This window comes from Ostrinia nubilalis, chromosome 7, assembly GCF_963855985.1.
Source record: "Ostrinia nubilalis chromosome 7, ilOstNubi1.1, whole genome shotgun sequence".
NCBI lineage: Eukaryota > Metazoa > Arthropoda > Insecta > Lepidoptera > Crambidae > Ostrinia > Ostrinia nubilalis.
In genome coordinates this window covers 10,843,103-10,867,285 of record NC_087094.1, presented here as the reverse complement: position 1 = coordinate 10,867,285, position 24,183 = coordinate 10,843,103, and the positions used below count along the sequence as shown (strand labels likewise).

The following is a 24,183-nucleotide window of genomic DNA, read 5'->3' as shown; positions in this document are numbered from 1 at the left end:
ATTGAGAGATTTTTTTTATTTTTTAGAGATTTTTTTTCTTCCAATAACTTATTGTAAAGAAAACGTAATAACTTTTAAACTAAGCGGTATATCCTGATAAAATAAAAACAGTAATAGGGTATTTCGCCGAAATAGTAAATTTTCTGTGTCCAGGCAGGCGAACACATGTTTTTTTATATCTATATGTATAAAACTATTTTTATGGGAAAGTTCATCAAAAGTTTTATTTGTTTTTGCTATTACAATAGCAGAAACTACAAATAATACCGTAGAAAAACTTAATCAAAAGTCGTTTCTCTAATTTCCTTGTTATGTCCATTACTGTTGTTTGGCAAAATGAAGGCACATTATAACAAATTGAAGCGTAATTTCATTCCAATAGCACTCTCTTTATATTTGAGAAACGTTTGGCTATCAGAAAATAAAAACTTTAAATCTCAAATACTTAAAGGAAGGAAATAAAGTGAAGTTAAGGTCTTGTCCGAGTCAAAAGTATAATTTCCCTGGGTCTTCTTTTCGACCATTGTAGTAACGAAACGAAAGAACTTAGAATGTAATGCACTGCACTGTTACACTCGGCCATTTCATCCCAAGAGGCCATCGAGGCATGACAGTACTCCGTTGATCAGTTTCGCCACAAATCGCATAAGTACGTCCCTCCTTGGGTTTTTGTTTACTAAAAAGTCAATTTCTTTGGACGGTTTTTTGCAGCTAAACAATGAATTAATTTTATTGTGTTTTTACACAGATGTAGTGTCTGTAGGGGTAGACCATGATTTAAGTAGTAAATGCATAGGGTAAATAGGTTTTAGTCTGTGGTGTCTTTTAGGCATAAATCTAATTTCTTTGGCCCTAATTTCCTTGTTTTCCGTGGCATAAAATGGCCTAGGAAATTATAAAAGACCATTAATAATTCGGCGTAAAGTCAAATTTTGAGTATTTCTATATTGGAATAAGTTTAAAATTTACATTTTAAGAAATGGGTATCAAAATAGATATAGAACAACTTGTTTTTAACTCTTAACTCAATCTACTGCATTTATCTTCCTTAGTTGTGTAAAAAGGTCTTAATGATACAATATTCATTGGTATGTTTGCTTGCGAAGGTACACAAAAATGGGTCGAACAAAAAAAAAGCAAACCACAGAAGAAAACTTAGAGAAAAAAATATTTATAATAATTTCCTTGGCTACCAAAAATTAATAACCTTATAACTTTGTTTCTAAAACGAATTATGACACCCCTTTTAGATATATTAGCTTGGTTTTTGTTACTTAATGCAATGGGAAACTAAAAATAGTTAAAAACAAAAAAAAATTTCATACCAAGGAAATTAGGCAAAATTGACCATTTTTGGCGAAATACCCAATAATGCTAAATAAGAGGCGATACTAAAAAAATACATAAAATACACAAAAAAGGCCAACAAATAATAAAAAATGATACTTTAAAAAAAATGCTTTTAAATTCGTGTTTTTTTGGTTATTTGTTAAATTTCTCCAAAAATGCCCCTATAACCGATGGTTTTTATTACTTTGTATTATTCTCTATCGTATTACCTTCGTAAAACCAAAAATCGCATGTCTCTATCCCTATCACAACGTTTGCAGATGGGTAGTGGGTAAAAACCCATTTCACCCAATTGGGTTAAAACTGGGTGATTTGGGTATTTACCCATTATCACCCATTCTGGTGGGTGAAAACAAAAATAGCGTTTTTTTAAAGTGAGAAGTGGTATTTGTTGCTAAGGGGGCGTTCTAGTGTTACGTAATGCAATCTGGGGGGAGAGGAGGTCTTGAAAAACGTTACAATGCGTTACAGTGGCGGAAGTGGAAGTGCCCCCCCCCCCCCCCCCATGTCCTTGCCATGACTAGGCGCAGACCACCGATTTTTAATTGGGCGCCTAGGCTTAATTAGAGATTTTTCAAAATTGGCGTAGAGTTTGCTATCGTAATAGATTTGCTGCCGTAGGCCATAGATTTAATTTCAACTTTGTCAAATTTCCGTAAAACACGGTAATTGTCGTAGCAATGGCAACACTGCCTTTATCAAGCAACAAGGCAAGCAGATTTGCTGACTCGCTCTGTGGGTATGAAAATGGTGAAAAAATAGTCCAGTCCAATCTGCTTCTTGTTTTACCGGTTTACTTCTGAAAATCGATCGAATTAAATTCTGATTAGTCACAGTCATTCCTAAAAAAGTATTCTTAAAAACGCATTGGGTTAATCAGCGCTGAAAGGTAAGTCCATCTAACTAAAATAATTTCGTGGTGTAAAATGGCGTCTGCCCTAAGCTCGAAAGTAATTTTGGATGTATGATTGTTACAGATGCCGAATATAAAATTGCAGTCTTCGGACAATGAAGTATTTCCCGTCGATATTGAAATCGCAAAATGTTCCGTCACAATCAAAACTATGTTGGAGGACCTCGGCGTCGACGATGAAGAAGAAGAAGTCGTTCCATTACCCAATGTAAATTCCGCTATTTTAAAAAAAGTGATTCAGTGGGCCACATACCATAAAGATGATCCTCCATTGCCAGAAGATGACGAAAACAAAGAAAAGCGAACAGATGATATCTCTTCTTGGGATGCTGACTTTTTGAAAGTGGATCAAGGCACTCTCTTTGAACTGATATTAGCTGCTAATTATTTAGACATCAAAGGATTATTGGATGTGACATGTAAGACTGTAGCTAATATGATCAAAGGCAAATCTCCTGAAGAAATCCGCAAAACATTTAACATCAAAAATGACTTTACAGCTGCGGAGGAAGATCAAGTACGTAAGGAGAATGAGTGGTGTGAGGAAAAGTAATGTAACACTACTGTGACTAGCTTATAAATTATAATTCTTTTTAGATTTTAATTATAATAATTTTTAAGGGATTTTGTATAGTTCACCCGAAAATACATCAAGTTTAGTTATTTCACTTTTTTGAAAAATGTTTTGTGTTACAGGAGTGTTGCTATGTGAACCTAATTCTCTAATTTAACCTAATAATAATATAGTATTATTAAATTAATGTAAACATCTTTAAATATTTCTCCAGTTTTATCTCATCACCTCCACCTCATCCAAGATATCATTCATTACACCAGTGTCAGTACCTACCTAGTAACTTAAATTTTATATGTTAGTCCTCCTATTATTCACATGACATACAAGCAAGCCTTTATTTCTGAGCTTTTAATATACTACTAATTAGCATAAATTATTATTATATTGGCATAAATAGGCTATTAGTCTGGATGGTCAAGTGGTGTTACTATTATAAAAATCACTACATGAATAGATAATGTTTATGATCACGCAAGTTCATTGGTGGCGTTTTGATAGCCACCAGAAATTGAAACTCCCATGGGTTTATTAAAGAGAACCTAATTGATGAAATTGATTCCCTAACAAAATTAATTTAAGTACATACATACCTACTTAAATAAATAATTGATTTTAAATGGTTTATTTTTAATTCATGACCTAGCATTAAAGATTTGTCCACTGGCTTAAATTACCTACTTGTTCAGTGACTGGAATGGAGAGAGAAAGAGAGTAGGTAATTCTATGCAATTCTATTCTAGGTTTGTACTTTTGTTAAACTTTGGCGGCTCGTCGTAACTAGCTATCCAGTCTTATCTGGATCTGAAATTTATTTAATTTGACTAAAGACATTCGATATTAATATCAAACAAAAAAAGCCTTTAAAAACCCTTCTGACCCGTGGAACACCAAAGTGGTTCACCTAGGTAGGTGTTCTGCTATTCAAAATAATGTAGGTAGGTAACCATAGTTCACCTATTTCGTGAAATACAAGTAGGTAATAAGTAAGTATAAAGTTCTTGAGTGGCGACCACGAGCCGGAAGACGTAGCGTGGGTAGGCCTCCCACTAGGTGGACCGACGATCTGGTGAGGGTCGCGGGAGGTGCCTGGATGCCAGCGGCGCAGGACCAGTCTTTGTGGAAATCCTTGGGGGAGGCCTTTGTCCAGCAGTGGACGTCTTTCGGCTGAAACGAACGAACGAAAATCGTTTTCATAACTTAAGTTTTTTTTATAAGCATTTCATATTATTATGTCCTAATATTAAAGAAACACAAAACCCTAGAAAACTTTTATTACACTTATTACTACTGGTAGGTAACGATAAATGGAAATAAAAATCCAACTCCACCAGTGCAATCAGTGGAGATAATTAGGTAGGATGGAGCAAAAGATTCCAATAGAACATCACTATAGTCTTTTTCACGGGGTGGAAACGCCATAGAGTTTGACAGCTCCATAGAGAGTGAATTTTTTTGACAGTTCCGAGAGGAAGTGACTTTTTTTATAGTTCTCCTTTGTATGCGACAATGGTCTTTTGCGTGTCTGGAATCAAGTTAGTAAACATTTTCGAATTACAACTTCAACTTTTATTTATAAATTATTTTATTGAATCTTTTTGCATTCTATAAATGAAATGATTATTTAAAAGTATATTAATTCAAAGTCGTAATTTTCACTTTAATCAATTTAGTTCCGTCTCAAGTCTACAACTGTGACATAATTTAAAAAAAAAAAAGTCAAAAATTTTCATCGAAAAAACGTGTTTTTCTAACAAATTTTATCTAATTAAAATCAATAATTTCTCAATCAATATTAATAAGAACTACATGTGCATGGATTGCCAGTTGGATTGATGTTTGTTTTAAGAAGAAATTTCTCTCAAGTAAGATATCCACTCGAGAAAGGTTATTGCAGCTTGCAGCAACATCATGTTTTATCAAGTATTGAACCACACAAAGGATTAAATCTTCATTACAATATCATTCATAACTCCATTTAAATCAATGGAAACTAAATATGGATCGTTTCATGGAGTAACAACATACTTTGGAGTTTGGTCCCAAAATACAATACACGTAGGTACATTGCAGGCATAGATTGCAGGACACAGTGAATGATACGTGTTTTATACAGTGAATTTAAGTACCTATTTGTTTCAGGTTAATATCGAACTTATAAGGTGTTAAGCTGCAAATACAATAAAAGTGCTTGCTATGGAATCACCGGTGCTGATCACTATTGTCAACTGTTACTTAAAATCCAGATGAACCAACCTTTACTTCCTATTTAAATAAGTTTAGAAGAAACCTATATAAGCAATAAAACCAGACCAAGAATGCTTGATTACAAACGATGAACTCATTTCATTTGCAAGTTATGCCATGACATAAATGCATTAAATTAGGAAGATTTGTATTAGATGAATTACCCAGATAACAATTAAAACAACTTCTGTTGATAAGAACATTTGGTAAGTACCTTTAAAATTTAAAACACCCTCAAAATGATTCTAACCCTATCCTCTGACGCTTTTCGAGTAGGATCAAATAAAAGTTAATTATTTAATTACACATTGGTGGAATCCAGATTCTGTGAATGTACATGTAATTGATTGACAAGTACACATTTGACAAGGTAAATTAATTTTATTTAACAAAGTAGTGCAAATCTAGAAACAAAACAGACAGTAAGTAGGTATGGTAGATAAGACAGATCACTTGTTCATCTGCTGTACTCTTCATAATATTAGTGTAGAATGTAGATGATGTAGGAGATTACAGTCTTACGGTGACAGACATGTGCATCTTTTTGCTCCAAATTTACAAATATTTCATATATTTTACAGGTGGTGAGAAACGTGTAGATCTAGCCTGCTTACAGTGGCTATTGGATTGGACAGAACCAAAGTGAGAGTGAACGTGTGAAATTATGGAGAACATTAAAAACTATTTTACTATAAGTCATAACGCAACTTATTTTGTATGAGTTACATACAAATGTCAAGCCGTGAGTACATTATGTAAAAACTAAAACAATGTACTGTAATCACAACAGTAACTGTAATCTTTTAAAATCCAATAGATTTAATGCTTATTGATTTTCGTAAACAAAATATTTCATGTTATATTTCATCAATAAAGTTTCATTTGATACTTCAATAGTTTTATTTTTAACCGCAATACATGAAAAGGAACGGATCATAAAAAAGTATGACAGGTATATTTAATCTGTGGGCGGCAGACGCCATATTGTATTCAGCGCCACCTACTGGACAGTCTAGCTCGGTACCAGTTTGTTTATCGTTTAACCAATACTAGGGCCGTTTCCTATCTGTCTTTAGACATACTCTCTAATCTGTGGTCTTTTTCACGTAAGATTTTTTTTTTTTTTTTTCTTCTTTCTGGCTCTCGCGGATTGCGTTTAGCCACGACAGGGTTCTTGATCTTGAGTTTTGCGTTTGCGTATGTTTTGCGTTTGGTTTTGCGGACATTGCGTTTGGACAGGGTGGGATTAGGTTAAAAGGTAGGGAAACGAATTATTAAAAATTACGGAAGGAAACGGAACAAAAGGATTATTTGATAGGATCATTGTTTATAGCGGATAAGGATAACAAAAGCAAGTATTTACATATTAATAAATAAAATATATACACTATTTACAACTTAATATTATTATGAGTAATATATGCAGCTAGAATATTATAGATATTACAATCATTAGAATTTAAGAGGCAAGTGATAGAGGTAGGGAAAGGAACATGGATGGATAAAAGTGAGTTAATAAAAGAGGAACGGTCATAAAGGCAACAATTAAAAAATATGTGGTTCATATCTCCCACATCAGACCCACAGGAACACATATCACTGTCTATAACATGAATTTTGGCCAAGTGTGCTGGAGTGCACAAATGTCCAAGTCTCATTCTTGTCAAAGTAGTAGTAACCCTTTTTGAAAGATTCATTTTAGCAAACCATGGCTTAAAAGGAATAGATGGTTGAATAAGCTTATAATGCTTCCCCTTAGATTGACTAGTCACTTCCCAATTCTCCTCCCAGGCAGACCTGAGATAAGTTTTGGGAAGGGCTGCTGTTAAATCATGGCAATAATTAGTATAAGGATAAATATCTCCACATTCAATCGCTTCATTGGCTAGTTTATCGGCTTTATCGTTTCCTGTAATGTTACTATGACTAGGAATCCACGCAAAATGTATTGAATAACCGTTTAAATGACATTTATATAATAATTGTCTGCATTCCATGATAACAGGATAACTGGTATTACTCTTAAACGGAAATTTTAATAATGCTTGCAAAGCACTTTTAGAATCGGAAAAAATAATAGTTTTGTCTAATTTCATAAGAAGCGCATACTCTAAGGATTTAAATATTCCAAAACATTCCCCTGTAAAAACAGACGACTCAGGAGGAAGTTTAACTTGTTGTAAAATTCGGTATTGTTGATGGAATACGCCAACTCCAACGTGACCCGTTGGTGAGTGTTTAGATGCATCGCAGTAAAGATGATGCCAATCATGCCAGTTCTCATCTAATATCTGTCTAAATTTAATATCAGCATTGTGGTCATCCTTGTTTACGTCTAAATTAAGATGTACTGTCGGAGCAAGAATCAGGGACTCAAAACTAACAGAAAAAAGCGGAAGGAAGCACGATCTGTGTACAGGGGCTTGAATGGATATAAATTTGCGATAACTTATAACTAAGCAAGGTGGAGATTTGCGAGACCAATAAGAAGAAGTATCAACTAAACCGGATAATCTGTTAAGTTTACTGTATATTGGATGATTTGATTGTTGAAGAACGCGAAATAGATATTTGTCGCATAAATATTGGCGACGTAATCTCAACGGTGGCTCAACACATTCCGTTTGGAGGGCATTGATCGGACTCGATTTCATAGCACCAGCCACAATCCGAAGTGCTTTAGATTGGATTGCATCCAATTTATTTAAACCGACTAAATTACATGGTTCTAGGAAAAAACTACCGTAGTCTAATACACTTCTTATGATTGCATTGTACAATAGTCTTAGTGAGGCTGGATGGGCACCCCACCAGACTCCAGAAACGCATCTTAAAATATTAAGTAACTTTTCACATTTAGCAACTATATTATAACAGTGTGGGACGGCAGTTAGTTTTGCGTCTAGCGTTACACCTAAAAATTTAGCGTCATTTTTAACTGGGATGTCTCTACCATCATAACGAACGGATATCGTTGGAGGCACTCTCATTCGAGTGAATAATATTACAGCGCTTTTAGGAACCGAAATACTGAGTCCATTTTCATCCAACCAGCTTTTGAGTACAAGTAAACTATTTGTCAGGGAATTAGTTAAGTTCTGCACGGAGGAACCTGAGACATACAAAAGTAGGTCATCAGCATACTGTAGTATATTGACTTGATTATTTAATGCTGAATCTAAATCATATGTATACAAGTTAAACAACAGGGGACTTAAGACGGATCCTTGTGGCAAACCTTTCCAAACAAACCTTTTGCAGAAGTGATCATCATGAAATACACTGATATACCGTTCTGAGAGGATATTAATGACAAAATTAACTAACATAGATGGAATTCTAAGACGATGAAGTTTATTAATAAGTAAATTAATTAGGACGTTGTCGTATGCAGCTTTAATATCTAAGAAGGCCGCTAAAAGCGACTCATTAGATGAGAATGCCAGACGAATGTCAGTAGTAAAAATTCCTATACTGTCCATAGTCCCTCTACCCTTTCTAAAACCATATTGATTGATACTTAACAACCCTGCGCTTTCAACATACCACTCTAAGCGGTTCTTAACAAGATGTTCAGCCAATTTAAAAATTACTAAAGAAAGTGCAATCGGTCTGTATGAATTAGCGTCAGATCTTAATTTACCAGGTTTTAAAATCGGAATTATTTCTTGCGATTTCCATGTGGCCGGGATATTACCGTTTAACATTATAGAATTTATCAGTGTTAAATAATAAGAAAGACTAAAATCACTAAGATGAGAGAAGAAGGAGTACGGAATTCCATCTTCGCCGGGGGATGAATCTTTGACATAAGACAAAATTCCTTTTAATTCGCAAAGAGTAAAAGGCTCATTTAAAGAATTACTTTCAAGAGAATTGTTCAAAGAGTGGTTTGTAATTGCGATACTTAACGGAGCAGAAGGAGGAGCTAATTTATCTAAAAATTGATCGATAATACAATCATCCAAGTTATAAGGCTGGGGTTCATTAAAGATAGACCTATATCTACGGATATTAGACCAAATGACTGATGGGGAAACATCAGGAGATATTGAAGAACAGAAGGACTGCCAGCCTTCCCACTTTTTTTTCTTAAGCAATTTCCGAGTGGCAGTCATTACTTCCGTCAAATAGTCAAAATTCTCAACGGTAGATTCGGCCCTGTAGCGCCTTTCTGCCTCTTTCCTATTTTTGACAGCTGTCAAACAGTCTTGGTCCCACCAGGGAGGGGAAGGGATTTTGTTTGTGTTGGGATTTTTAATAACAAACATTCTATCAGCTGTTTTAATTAACAATTGAGAAATTGCTTCCGCGCACTCTGAATGATTACTACCATTAACAGCAGGTAATGAAGGGATCTGGCGTTGAACTTCTTGTTGGAATGCATACCAATTTACATCATCTAACCTGTACTTCATACGAGGTGGGCGCCTTTCGTATGATTTACCTACTTCATTAGGAAAAGTTATAACAATGGGAAAATGATCACTTCCGTATGACGAGCTTAGCGTTGCCCAAGTTAAAGAAGAAGCTATGTCAGGTGTAGAAACTGATAGATCTGGTATACTAATACCTTCGTTAGGTGAAGTTCGTCGCGTAGGCTCACCAGTATTTAATAAACATAAATTTAAACTGTCTAATAATTCTAGCATTCTAGAACCATAAAAATTTGAATTAGAGCTGCCCCAGGATTGATGCTGGGCATTGAGATCTCCCATGATTAATGCTGGCTTTGGAATATTATCTAGTATACTTTCAACTTCGTCAAATATTGCTGATGATGGATGAGGAATATAAAGGGACACAAATGAAATATTACTTATACTAACTGCTATAATTGAGAAGTCACTATTATGCTGAGGAATGGGTATATGGGTAAAGGAAATAGATCTTTTAACAAGGATAGCTACACCACCGTAGCCATCACTTCTGTCTTCTCTTATACATGAGAAGCCAGGTATTCTAAAATGTACATGAGGTTGTAGCCATGTCTCTTGGAGAGACACAGCAAAAGGTTTAAACTTATTTATTATAAACAAAAGATCACTTTTCTTACTACTAATGCTGCGGCAGTTCCACTGCAGCACTAGAGTGCTTAAGTCCATTTTGTGAATTATTTTCCTGTGTACTATTGTTAGATATGGCAATGTTGGGCGGTAAAGACACTAAATTTGACTTAGATAGTGAAGTTATTAAAGCAATGATTAGGTCTTTAATAGGCATGTTAAAAAGAGAATCGGGTTCATTATTATTTAAGGCACATCCATTTTCAGGTTGAGGAGCATTATAGTCTTTCACTAACTCATTATGGGCTACTCGGTCATAGCCCTTTCCATGTTTAGGTGGGACTCTGGGTTTTAAGTAGACTGTTTTATTATAAGATCTATTGCCATTATTAGGTAAGTTAGAGTTATACCCAATTGATGGGGTTGGAGGGGGAGAAGACATTAGGACGCTAGCATATGACTTACTAATGGGAGGATGTAACTTTAAGGCTTCACCATATGATAGACAATTTTTAGCCATAGATTCCTTAATTCCCTTTTGTCTATCAAATTCTGGACATTTTTTGTCTGTAGCACAGTGAGGACCTGAGCAAAGACAGCAAACACTTTCTTCACTAGTACAACTATCTCCTGAATGCCCCTGACCACATCTAAAGCACCTTGGGGTAGACCGGCACTGGGTTTTGACATGACCGTATCTACAACAATTGAAGCATTGGATTGTTGGATATATATACAAATTCACAGGTAACGAGTTATAACATAGAAACACACGTTTTGGTAAAACCTGGCCATCAAAGGTCAGGACAACTGTCTCAGTAGGGACAAATTCAGTTTTTCCATTGCTTGTCATTTTCCTTTTAAACCGCCTGACCTTTAAAATATCACCACAACCTATGGGAGTTGATATGCTAGTTTTGACCTCATCATCAGTCCAATCAGTTGGTACTCCTCTAACCACCCCCATACGGGTCACATTAGCCGCTGGAATAAATGCTTTGTATTGATATTTTTTTAGTAATGAACTTGAAACGAAACTGTTTGCATCCTCAAAATTTGAGAATGAAATTACAATGCGGTTTCTACCAATTTTTTTCAAACTGCCATTAACTATATTTTTAAAATTGTTCTTTTTCAAGAATTGGCCAAATGAAATCGGGTGAATGTTAGATTGACGCTCATTTGATGGGTCTTGATCTTTAACCCTTAACCACTGACGTGTCATTTTGTTACACTAACACTGACGTACGTACAGCATACGTACGTAACTTTGAAGACCTCCCGATGTATCAATAGAGAGTAACTTTGGTGAAATTTGAATTTACTTTATTTACACATGTTTATATTAAACAGAGATAGTAAAAAAAACATAGTAACATTAATAGAATAGTATGATATTGGTGAAATCCTCCAGATGTAATAAAAGTTAGACAGGCATTTTTTAAAAATCAACAGAAAAATATTCGATAACACTAGGAACTTCTATTTTGGCCATATTAAAGATTAATAACAGTTTTAAACAGGAAAAAATCACAATAGCAATAATTCACAAATTAAGTCACTTTTTAATACAGTTCATTTAGGAAGGCTATTTTCTATGGTCTTTCTTTGTTTGATGACCTGGTCACCAGTTTGCCGTGCTTCAAACTAGCTAGGAAATATAAAAATATGATATACAATCTTCAGAAGTAGTCAAATCCAAAGCCACAAACTAAAGCTCCTTCACCATCATGATGATTGTCCTCGAAAACCGCAATTAATATAAAAATTTTCATCCACCGGATTTTTTGCTAATTTCTTCGTCATTTGTAATAATCTTTGACGTAAATAAGGTTTTTTATATATAGAAGGCCAAGTAAATAAATTAGACTGCTAACAATTAATTTTATTTATGGACCAACATACAAAAGCGATGTTGAAAAAGTTACACTAACACTGACGTTACGTACCACATACGTCGGGTGGTCTAGCTCTCCTACTTAGGGACGTGCTACCCATCTATTTTCTCCCGTCGCACACGCATCTCTGGCCACTAGGAAACTACCAAAAAGGACACGCAAAAATTCCCGCACAAAATGAAGTTTTGAACGAAAAACCGTTTGACCGACGTACCACGTACGTACGTCAGTGGTTAAGGGTTAAGTACATGGATTATGTAAGGGGCTGCATCAGAAGCTTCGTAGCGAGATCTGCCTACAAAAGTCGGTACACGAGAATTTGGGCTTTCAGTGGAGTTCATTGCAGTAGGTTCCGACATGGGAGAGTTTGGAACTAGAAAGTTATCAGGCGGATTAATGAAAATATTGGGCTGATTACCTTCATTGTCACATAAACAACTATTAACTTCATTCGATGAATTTAGATTTGACCTATGATGTTTCCTCTTTTTGTTGCAATGTTTACAATATTTGCGGTTTATGGAACGTTTCCGAGTAGAGTTAGATTGACCAGCATCCGAACAATCAGTGTCTCTTTGAGATCCTTCAGTTTCAGAGCATTGTGAGACGGTAACAAAGTTAGATACCTAGGGGACGCCAGTCCCGCCAGGATCGTCGGACTCATCCATGCAACTTTTATAAAAGTGAAAAACTTACCAATAAACAGGAATTTTAGCACTACTTATATTAAATATATACAAATAATTAATATACACACTATTTTACAATTGATCCTATACAATACACTATTTAAATAATTAAAATATCAAAAGAGCAAAAAAAAGACGACCGAACAAACCGACGTTTCCCGCGCTTTTCTTCACGTAAGATGATCCGTATGACACTTCAAGGTTATCCATTTTACGCATACTACATATGCAGAATATTTTTGAAAAAATATTTGTATTTTATTAGCAATATAATAAAAATAAATTAACTACTTGTCTTGAAATATATAGTAAAATCTGAGTCTATTGATTATATTTTAATTAAATACGATGTAAAAATATTTTTTATTTAATGTACGCAATGTGTGAAACGGAATAGATTTAGTGCTGGGGTATTTCTTGTATGATAAAATCGATTATTTCCGCGGTTCATTAATCGATTGCAGTGAATACTTAGTTATTAAAAACATCACAAAAATCAACTATATTTTTCGATTATTGACTTTAATAAACGCATTGAAAATAAATTAATAGTTTTTAATTTAAAGAAACAGAACCAGTACTTTTTAGGAATCGTTTTTTTGAACACGAACCATGAAATTTGAATAAAAATTGTTACAATAATATTTGTAATTAAAAAAACATGTTTTTTGTTAAATAACACCTATACAAAACATTTCTCTAAAAGTAGGTTTTACTAACTCTTCGAAAAAAATCGATAGATAAATCGCTATGGTTTAGTTATGTGACATCTCTAAATCTTTCAAACTCGAAACGTCATACGGATCATCTTAGGTGAAAAAGACTATAGGGCTATCCGCATCACCCCCATGTACCTACCTATGTTCCGCGATTTTCAACCGACTTCAAAAAAGGAGGAGGTTCTCAATTCGACCCGTATGTTTTTTTTTTGATAGCAAGTTACATGCCTGATTTTTTTATTATTATTAGATGAATACTAGGCCTAGCTGATTCTGAAGTATTTACATCCATAATACGAATGTAAACTAAAATCCTCTGTTGTACAAAAAAACGTAACTCGAAAACTATCAAAAGTCACGATGATTTGGGTAGCCCTACTTGACACTACTTTTTGGGACACCTGTATATCCCTACTGGTATAAGAGTAGGCGCACACCGTTGATTTTTCGTCGGCCGATAGATAGTTTAGTCGGGCAGTTGATCAGTATGGGCATGTGCGCACACTACGCCGATTCGATTTGGCCGATTCTTCATACAAAAATTAAAATCTGGCACAACTATCGGCCAACTAAAAATCAACGGTGTGCGCCTACTCTAAGTGGAAAAAAAATCCTAGTCAATTCCCATGGGGTTATTATGTCGGTAGGGATATGTGGAATAGGGGAAGAATGCAACTTCTTAATTACTTAACTAAGGTTACATACCTACCTACTTTTTATTACACAAGCGGAATTTGGAATGAATAAAAATAAACATGTAAGTAAGTAAGTAAAAGTTATTTTTATTAAAGTAAATTAAATTAACTAAACGTGTAATAATACCAAAGTAAATTAAATAAGTTACATAAATTATTAAGTAATGCTGAGATACGATTCTTTTATTGAGGTATAACGCTCAGGAATAAAGAAATTATCAATACACGTTAAAATAGGACTGTTGAATCTTCCAAGGTAGGAGCCGCAGGTGGCAGCACCAATTAAAATTCCGGTAAAGAATGCCACGGCAATAAGGGCAATTAAAGCACATTGGCATTTGTCTTGTTTCAGTAAAATATCCTTACAAATACACAGAAAGTCGTATACTGATCTGAAATAAAATTGATTAGAGGGTTAACCTAATAGAACACGGTAACTATGTAGATGTCGCAGACAGATTGTATAATCCGCCGTTTTACATTACGGTTAAGTAGCCATTTTTAAAAACAGCGCTGTTAGACATTCACATAATATCTTAGCATTTATTTATCGCCGCGCTGATTAATAAAGCCAAAGGCTCGACTCTCGCTCCTAGAATGGGGTGGGTAGTGGGCTAGTGTGCCCTTATAGTTTCGTCATGTCTGTCCATCCGAGGTTTTGCTTGGAAACTGTTAGCACTAGAGATGTGTAATTTGGAGTGAATATAGTGGAGGTATGTATATTAATCACGCCGACAAATTTAAGTTTAAAGTGCCAATTTTTGTTCGAGTAGGGCGTCCCTCCCCCCCTCTAAAATCTTAACTGTTGGCTTGAAAAATCTGAAAAATTTCATAAAAATAGTGCTTTTTATGAACTTTCAAGGAAAACTATAACGGTTAAGATAGATCAGTTAGTTTAAGTAATAGTCGTTTAACTCATGTGTTAAAAAATAATAAGAGTAAAATTTCGTACCTCATAATAATTCCTTAGAAGAAAATATGAAAAGTGACTTTAGATGAAGTAATTGCCCGCTTCTGAAATATATTGTGGTAACAACGGACAACTACGGAACCCTACACTGCGCGTGGCACGACACGCGCTTGGCCAATTTTAACACTAGGTACAATCAGCGTCAAATAGTTCGTTACACCTAAAGTGGCCGATAAGTTCGCAACACGTCTATTAAAATTGGAATAAGATGGTGTTGTCAATTGTTAAGACATTTTGCGTGCTACGAGCTATTTGACGCTGACTGTACCTACTCTCTTCACCACGTACAGTTGCGGCGTAGCACAGGTTGGTAACTCCAGGATATACACTCGACATCAAATAAATCGCACCTCCCGCGACAATCATTTTCAAACGTATGCAACCCCACTTCCCACCAATATTGGCACCATTTAAAAGCCTAGTTCTAACCTTCATTTCATTAAAGGAAAGGTTTTTGCCCCAAAAATGTGTCTTTAGAAGGATCCAGAGTCACTTCTTCAAAAAATAGGTACCTAGTTACGCTAAAGTCAACTTTTATGGCTATAAAACTGTTAAGTTGTGATTAATCGCTATCCATCTGTTAAAAAGGACACGTGAGATCATTATTTGGTTTTATAACCATAAAAATTGGTCTAATTGATCCCATAGGTGGGCCCAAAGTGAGGTATTTTTTCAAGTCACATTTATGGTATATGTTAATCATTTATTAAGAAATTAAATGTGTTTTTCTTTAAGGAAATTTATTGGGCTTTCAAATAACACCAATATTGTTGGGGCACTATGATTGTATCAGAAGAAAATCGTTAAAGTTCGCGTCGCGGAAGGTGCGGTTTATTTGATGTTGAGTATATGATAGATAGATGATGATACGAATCGCATCATGATATGATGACATGACATGTCATGGCCATCATCCTTGTCATGCAGATGCGCCAGTGAGTACTAATCTGCGCGACTGTTCCCCCCCCCCCCCCCCCTGATGCTTGGCACCCGCGGCGGACCGCCCCCCCCTCGTACGCCGCTAGGTACTTACTGGCCACGTAGGTATAATCGCACTCGCGTATCTTTGGTGGGAAAGTACCAGTGTTGGCAAAAAGTTAATCTGATTAATGATTAAAAATTAATGATTAAAATCATAATCAAATTTTTTTGATTATGATTTTTTTTTTTTTTTTTTTATTTGTAATAGGTATACAAACAGTTTACAGTCTGGGCTTCATCGTAAAGAAAAAGTGTTAATTACATACTGGACCGTAAGCCAAAATTAATATACACAGCATGATAAATTAAATTAAATTACAAGTACTATCCAAAAATAAATACAGTTCTAACTTAACTCTAACAGTTACAACACAATATTATGAAATTTTATTAGATATTTTATACTAATTGCGGTGATTACGACGGAAGCAAAAGATTACCCAGAAGACATTACCCACCGTTCCCACCGGGAGACGCTGTCGTTTCGTCATTTTTGAGCAAGTCGGATATAGCCTTTTTATACTGAGGAAATTTACTATTAAATACATCTATGTCCTTGCCTGCACGAGCCAACTCATTATATGCGCGACACATCCTGACTAGAGGGTTGTAGTAAGAAGTATTGTTTTTGTATGCCTGTATTGCGAAGATGTTAGACTTCGACCCACGGGATCTATGTCTGGTATTAATACTGAGTGAGGAGAGAAGATCTGGAGCATCTATCCGGGAGTGCAAGATTTTATGCAGATAAAGTAGGTCGTATCTTCTGCGGCGGGTACTTAGAGGAATTACGTCAAACTCCGTTAACCTTTCACTATAGTCTTTTAGTGAACGACCGTAGTGATTCTTGCGTGATATGTATCATAAGCATCTACGTTGGACTCTTTCTATGTTTTCAATATGGACGTTATAATATGGAGACCACACCGGGCTGCAGTATTCTAGAATGCTTCTGACTAAACTATTAAACAGATACAGCACACTGCGAGGTTTCCTAAAATCTTTAGTAGTTCTTATTATAAATCCTAAGGCACGATTACTTTTCTTAACATTTTGGTCGTAATGTGGACGGAATGTTAGCTGCTCGTCGAACAAAACACCTATAGTCCGATTTTTAATTCGACGGAATTCTGACAGCTGTCATTTTTTGACAATTCAGATGTAATATAGTTCCAAAATACTGGACTGTCCTGTCGATGACATTGACAGTGGGGCGCCACCGTCAATACCGGATCGCTGGTTCAGATTTTTGCCATGTTGGAAACCATATAGTTGAACGATGGTAGCGCCCCCCTGTCATTGAGTTTGGTGGGACAATTCAGCGTGGGTCATCTATAAGCCTTTTTTGCTTTGAATTATTAATAAATAATATGAAATTAAATTTCACCAAGTACAACTTACAAGAATGAACTATTGTTTGTTTCGTGAATTCAATGTACACTAATTATTATGTACATTTTAGAGATTAAATAGAAAAAAACGTGTTTGTAACACAGTAAAACAACATATTAACATAAACGAAAATATGTATTGATCATCAATCATCATTATCGTCATCATAATCAACTTGGATTATAAAATTGGCATCTTGTTAAATTGAATATTTTATGAAGCTAAGATTTTATTAACAAAAGGATTTTCATAAAAAAGGTTTGTAACCCATGGATTATTGGCCAGGGAGTCCAGTAATAGAAAAATAATTTCCCAATTTTTTTTGTAACTTCTAAAATATGATAACAAAAATTCAAATAACCATTTTGAAATGATCAGTACTTTTTTAAGCTTTAGTTTTTGAAGTGAAATCTTAAATTCAAGAAAGGATTATTTTTTAATTTGTGAAAATGCTCTCCATCCTTAGTGGGAATGTTTCAATGTTGGCAACACTTCTGAAATGTCAAAATTCCGTCGAATTAAAAATCAGAGTTTAGGTCTCTGACGGTGTCCCTTCTGGATATTAATTGATCGCGTATGTAGTAAGAGTGTGTAGTACACATTTAATAAGGCGCGTCGTGAATCTTCGGCCACGCAGACAAGGACAAAATTTTTCCGATTATGTTCCCCGTCGCACTTGCGCAAGCCCCGCCCAGTTCATAATTACACTGCAGGCCAATTGTAACGGAATTACGGGGAATAAAATATTTATCTTTTTGCCAAAAAAAGTTTAATAGAGTATTTAAATAAATAAATAGACTTCTTAAAAAACAAATTATAAATACACTTGTGGTGTGTCGTTGTTCCCGATTTCCATAACACAAGTGCTTTTGCTACATACTTTGGGATCGATCGGAGCAATGTACGCGTCTAATATGTATTAATTTATTTACTAGCTTTTGCCCGCGGTTTCACCCGCGTGAGATTTAGTTTGTCATAGATCGTAATAAATTATAGCCTATATTATGTTATTCTGGGTTATAAACAATAATACTGTAAAGTTTCATCAAAATCCGTTCAGTAGTTTTTGCGTGAAAGAGTAACAATCATCCAGACATCCAAACTTTCGTATTTATAATATTAGTAAGATTATTTTTGTGGGATGTATTTAATCCTGATCCTAATAATTTAGAAATGTTAATATTTGCATGCTACATATAATTGTAGCGAATTACGATAATGCACTTTATTTTATTTATCATAACATATTTAATATACTGTACTCTACTAAATGGCAAATAAATATTTGAATTTCCGAATGTGAGAAGAGTGAATGCTGAATCTATTAATGAATTGTGAATGTGTAGATGTACGGAGATTGGAGGCTCACAAAAATAAAACACTTTTTTTGCCACTAAGTGTACTTTTGTCTGCAACGCGTCTACGCACTCTAGACTATGGCGGCTGACTAACATGTGTCACAGCGCGCGCAAACATGACACGCGGCGCGGACCAATACCGGCACAGGAAGAAGACGCGCCGTGCGTGGAGTATCCCGATTGGTCAATAGCATTTCCCGCGCTACTTAAATTCGTCTTCTGCGCAGGTACATCGGTGAGCCTTATTAATTGTGTACTACTTGTACAAATCTATTTTTCTTTTTTGTAAAAGTGATAACACAACACTTATCTACGTTGAGGGACATTTTATTGGACGAGCACCAATCATCGATAACCTTTAGATCGTTCTGCAGCACCAGAGCATTACTCTCCCTATCAACACTCGTGAAAATCTTGAGATCATCGGCATACAAGAGGGCATGAGAGGATAGTCTGTCAGTCAGGTCATTGATGAACATGACAAATAGGAGCGGTCCAAGGTGCGACCCTTGTGGAACCCCAGAGGTGACCGGTATGGGTGAAGATGTGTAACCCTTCACAGTAACGAGCTGAGTCCTATTTTTTAAATATGATATTATCCACCGTAGCAGACATCCGTGGATCCCATAGTGGGATAGTTTCTGGCAGAGCAAGGAATGGTTAACCTTATCGAAAGCTTTGCTAAAATCCAGATAAATTGCATCCGTTTGGCCTCTAACAGCAAAAGTTTGACAGAGATAGTTTTTAAAAACTAGTAAATTACTAAGTGTCGATCTATTTTTAACGAAGCCATGTTGTTTGTTCGTGATATACTTATTCAAGTGAGAGTAAAGAGTAGTGTAGACGAGTGACTCAAATAATTTTGCCAAACAAGAGAGGATGCTTATAGGCCGATAGTTAGCGCATGCTGTTTTATCACCCGCACTATGGAGCGAAATTGAGATTTATGGACATAGCGATTTTTTTCACAATTTCTATTTGAAAAAAATACCTATCGATAGGTTACGTTATTCTGATGAATAAATGCTTCACAAGTTTTTCTCTAAAACCAATAGTTTGACTGGAAAAAAATATTTTCCATTTTCGTTGTATGGAATGAAACATAAAGTGGTCGATTTCGACTAAGCCTTGACAGATCTTGCTTTGAAACTACTTAAGCCTTGTTCTATGGCTTGTTGACTGTAATCCTACGCTATCAGCGCGCATCCAAAGTTGCCCGTTCACAAGTTATGAGGTTCTGAAAAATTAAAAAAAAGTAAGTAAAAGTGACTTTTTTTTGGAATATCTTTTAAGATTTAACAAAAATATAAAGATTTTATACGTTAATAATGTAAATTAACCTTAAATTACTGCTAAAAACACATTTTAATAAACTTAAAAGGAATTAAATCAGCGATTTTTTTTCACAATTTCTGTTTAAAAAAAATACCTGTCGATAGGGTATGTTATTCTGATGAATAAATATTATGAACGTTTTTCTCTAAAACCAATAGTTTGGCTGGAAAAAAATATTTTCCATTTTCGTTGTATGGAATAGAACATAAAGTGGCCGATTTCGACTAAGCCTTGACAGATTTGCTTTGAAACTACTTGAGCCTTGTTCTATGGCTTGTTAACTATAATCCTAGACTAACAGCGCGCGCACAAAGTTGCCCGTTCAGAAGTTATGAGGTTCTGAAAAATTAAAAAAAAGTAAGTAAAAGTGACTTTTTTTTGGAATATCTTTAAAGATTTAACAAAAATATAAAGATTTTATACGTTAATAATGTAAATTAACCTTAAATTACTGCTAAAAACACATTTTACTAAACTTAAAAGGAATTAAATCAGCGATTTTTTTTTCACAATGTCTGTTTAAAAAAAATACCTATCGATAGGGTATGTTATTCTGATGAATAAATATTATGAACGTTTTTCTCTAAAACCAATAGTTTGGCTGGAAAAAAATATTTTCCATTTTCGTTGTATGGAATGAAACATAAAGTGGTCGATTTCGACTAAGCCTTAACAGATTTTGCTTTGAAACTACTTGAGCCTTGTTCTATGGCTTGTTGACTATCCTGCAAAAACAGCGCGCGCCCAAAGTTGCCCGTTCAGAAGTTATGAGGTTCCAAAAAATGAAAATTAAAGTAAGTAAAAGTATCTTTTTTTGGGTATAAATCTTTAAAGATTCAACTAAAACATGAAAATTATATACTTTAGTAATGTAATTAACCTTTCTTTTGTCGTCTTATCTAAAGAAAAGTCAATTTTACTTACTTTACTTTTCATTTTTCGGAACCTCATAACTTCTGAACGGGCAACTTTGTGCGCGCGCTGTTAGTCTAGGATTATAGTCAACAAGCCATAGAACAAGGCTCAAGTAGTTTCAAAGCAAATCTGTCAAGGCTTAGTCGAAATCGACCACTTTATGTTTCATTCCATACAACGAAAATGGAAAATATTTTTTTCCAGCCAAACTATTGGTTTTAGAGAAAAACGTTCATAATATTTATTCATCAGAATAACATACCCTATCGACAGGTATTTTTTTTAAACAGAAATTGTGAAAAAAAATCGCTGATTTAATTCCTTTTAAGTTTATTAAAATGTGTTTTTAGCAGTAATTTAAGGTTAATTTACATTATTAACGTATAAAATCTTTATATTTTTGTTAAATCTTAAAAGATATTCCAAAAAAAAGTCACTTTTACTTACTTTTTTTTAATTTTTCAGAACCTCATAACTTGTGAACGGGCAACTTTGGATGCGCGCTGATAGCGTAGGATTACAGTCAACAAGCCATAGAACAAGGCTTAAGTAGTTTCAAAGCAAGATCTGTCAAGGCTTAGTCGAAATCGACCACTTTATGTTTCATTCCATACAACGAAAATGGAAAATATTTTTTTCCAGTCAAACTATTGGTTTTAGAGAAAAACTTGTGAAGCATTTATTCATCAGAATAACGTAACCTATCGATAGGTATTTTTTTCAAATAGAAATTGTGAAAAAAATCGCTATGTCCATAAATCTCAATTTCGCTCCATAGTGACCCGCTTTGAAAATGGGTATAATATGTGCGACCTTCCAGCGAGTGGGAAAAATACCAGACTTAATAGATTTATTAAATATAATGGCAAGAGGAGAACACAGTTCCTCAGAGCAATATCGAACAAATTTGGGTGGAATATCATCTGGACCAGGGCCTTTACGCGTGTCAAGTTGTTTAATTTTTGTGTCTATATCTTCCGCGGTAATTTCAATATTAGTTAATCATTAATCAAAAATTTTGATTAAGATTAATTAATCATAATCATTAATCGTTAATTTGATTATTTGATTAACTATCTACTATTTTCATAAGAAAAGGGTTGGGAGTGTATGAAAAGGTACCCGCGACTTATAAAATATCTAGCAAAGGGGGGATCTGGAGTTGTACTGTCGTTTTCCCAAAAAACTGCGTCAATTTTCACTACTCAAAACACTTATCGCACTAGTTTTGTTTCTCACAATTCCTTCTATTCTTCAGGTATCCTCCAGCAAAATTGGGTCAGGATAGAAGTTAAGCGGGCTGGCTGACGATAGGGGAGAAGTCCCCCCCCCCCTCCCAAGGTAGGCGCAAGCGTGGGCAATTCAACGGAAAGGTGGGGTTGCTAAACTAGGACGTTTTGTGTTGGGGAGGTGCAGGAGAGTTCGTAACAGAAGTTTCGGGGGGAGGCCCACGCGTGGGCAATTCAATAGAAGGGTGGGGTTGCTAAGCTAGGAAGTTTTGCGTGTTGGGGAGGTGCAGGAGACTTCGTACCAGAAGTTTCGGGGAGAAGCCCACGCGTGGGCAATTCAATAGAAGGGTGGGGTTGCTAAACTAGGAGGTTTTGCGTGTTGGGGACGTGCAGGAGACTTCGTACCAGAAGTTTCGGGGAGAAGCCCACGCGTGGGCAATTCAATAGAAGGGTGGGGTTGCTAAGCTAGGAGGTTTTGCGTGTTGGGGAGGTGCAGGAGACTTCGTACCAGAAGTTTCGGGGAGAAGCCCACGCGTGGGCAATTCAATAGAAGGGTGGGTTTGCTAAACTAGGAGGTTTTGCGTGTTGGGGAGGTGCAGGAGACTTCGTACCAGAAGTTTCGGGGGGAGGCCCACGCGTGGGCAATTCAATAGAAGGGTGGGGTTGCTAAGCAAGGAGGTTTTGCGTGTTGGGGAGGTGCAGGCGACTTCGTACCAGAAGTTTCAGGGGAGGCTAGGGGTGGGGGGCATGTGGTGGGACGTGGGAGTGTGGGGTTGCAAGTAAGTGCTGGAACGGTAGGGGAAGTGGACTGATATCCTCCTACGGGAGGTTGGAAGACTGCACCGGAAGTTTCAGCGAGGGAAGGGGGCGGGGGGCAGTCTAGGTTACCTTATATTTATCTAGGTATGACCTGTCATAGAATTGTAGCCTAAAACCAAACATCTAATATTAGAATTCAATGTTTTAACATTGTTTTCGATAGAACATTTAAGAAGTTAATCAAGTTAATCAAATTAATGATTATTGATTAATGATTAACAAATTAATCATGATTATGATTACTTTTTTAATCATGATTATTTTAATCAGGATTAATTTAATCATGATTAAAATTAATCAAATTAATTAATTGATTAAAAAATTAATTGATTAGTGCCAACACTGGAAAGTACCTAGCATAGCGATAACTAATTCGCTTATCCCAGGAATCTCTCTTCGTTCTAGCTAGAGAAATTTATGCTACAGAGTACAGATAGCAGAACAGGCTATGGTAGGGTAGCTAATGTAAGGTAAGAAGTAGGGTTAAAAGTGGGCCAGAGTTGAGTTGCAAGTTATCCATTTCTGTCTTTTCTTTCGCTCTCATGATCTCATCAAAATGGTAGGTAATTCTTTGCGATGTAACAAGACAACATGACCGGAAAAGGGTAGCTGGAACTCTGGCCGTGTGTGTACCTCCATTTTACCGAGAAGCGTTACGAAATTAAATAGTATTTTTGTTTAGTTCACTTCAAAAATATAAGTGATTACCAACCCGCTATTATGCCACAAATATTTTGTAATTTGACTGATGTGCAGAATCTATTTACTTACACCACAGAATAATAATAAGTAGGTACTACCACTTACACTCAGTTCTGTAGGTACCTACCTATTATTAGCTTTCCTTTCATCCATGATAATAAGACGGTAGAACCCGGTAGATACCTACCTGCAACATCTTGTATTGTCGCAAAGCAGTTTGTCTGTCTCGTCAAGCAGCCTTTGAAGTTGTTGTTGAGCAAGAGTTATGACAGGGCACTTTTTGTGTAAAATACTTGCTACTTCTCCTTCAGAATCCATATCGCAACTGCAGCCAGGCGAACCAAATGCATGGCCATTATTTCTCTCATCACTTCTGGGTGATAATTCTGTT

The 24,183-nt window shown here is 35.5% G+C and overlaps 1 protein-coding gene and 1 long non-coding RNA gene across 2 annotated transcripts; both read left to right on the top strand.

Moving 5' to 3' along the window:
* Nucleotides 1–2,049: 2,049 nt before the first annotated feature.
* LOC135073278 (S-phase kinase-associated protein 1) lies at nucleotides 2,050–2,961 on the top strand. Its single transcript, XM_063967394.1, has 2 exons — nucleotides 2,050–2,239; nucleotides 2,328–2,961. The coding sequence occupies exon 2, from the start codon at nucleotides 2,328–2,330 to the stop codon at nucleotides 2,814–2,816; it is 489 nt and encodes a 162-aa protein (XP_063823464.1). The 5' UTR covers nucleotides 2,050–2,239; the 3' UTR covers nucleotides 2,817–2,961.
* A 1,602-nt stretch (nucleotides 2,962–4,563) lies between these two features.
* Nucleotides 4,564–5,978, top strand: LOC135073627 (uncharacterized). The gene is made up of 3 exons (XR_010257665.1): nucleotides 4,564–4,895; nucleotides 4,980–5,290; nucleotides 5,666–5,978. It is a non-coding gene; the product is annotated as an uncharacterized LOC135073627 (long non-coding RNA).
* The last annotated feature ends 18,205 nt before the right edge of the window (nucleotides 5,979–24,183 follow it).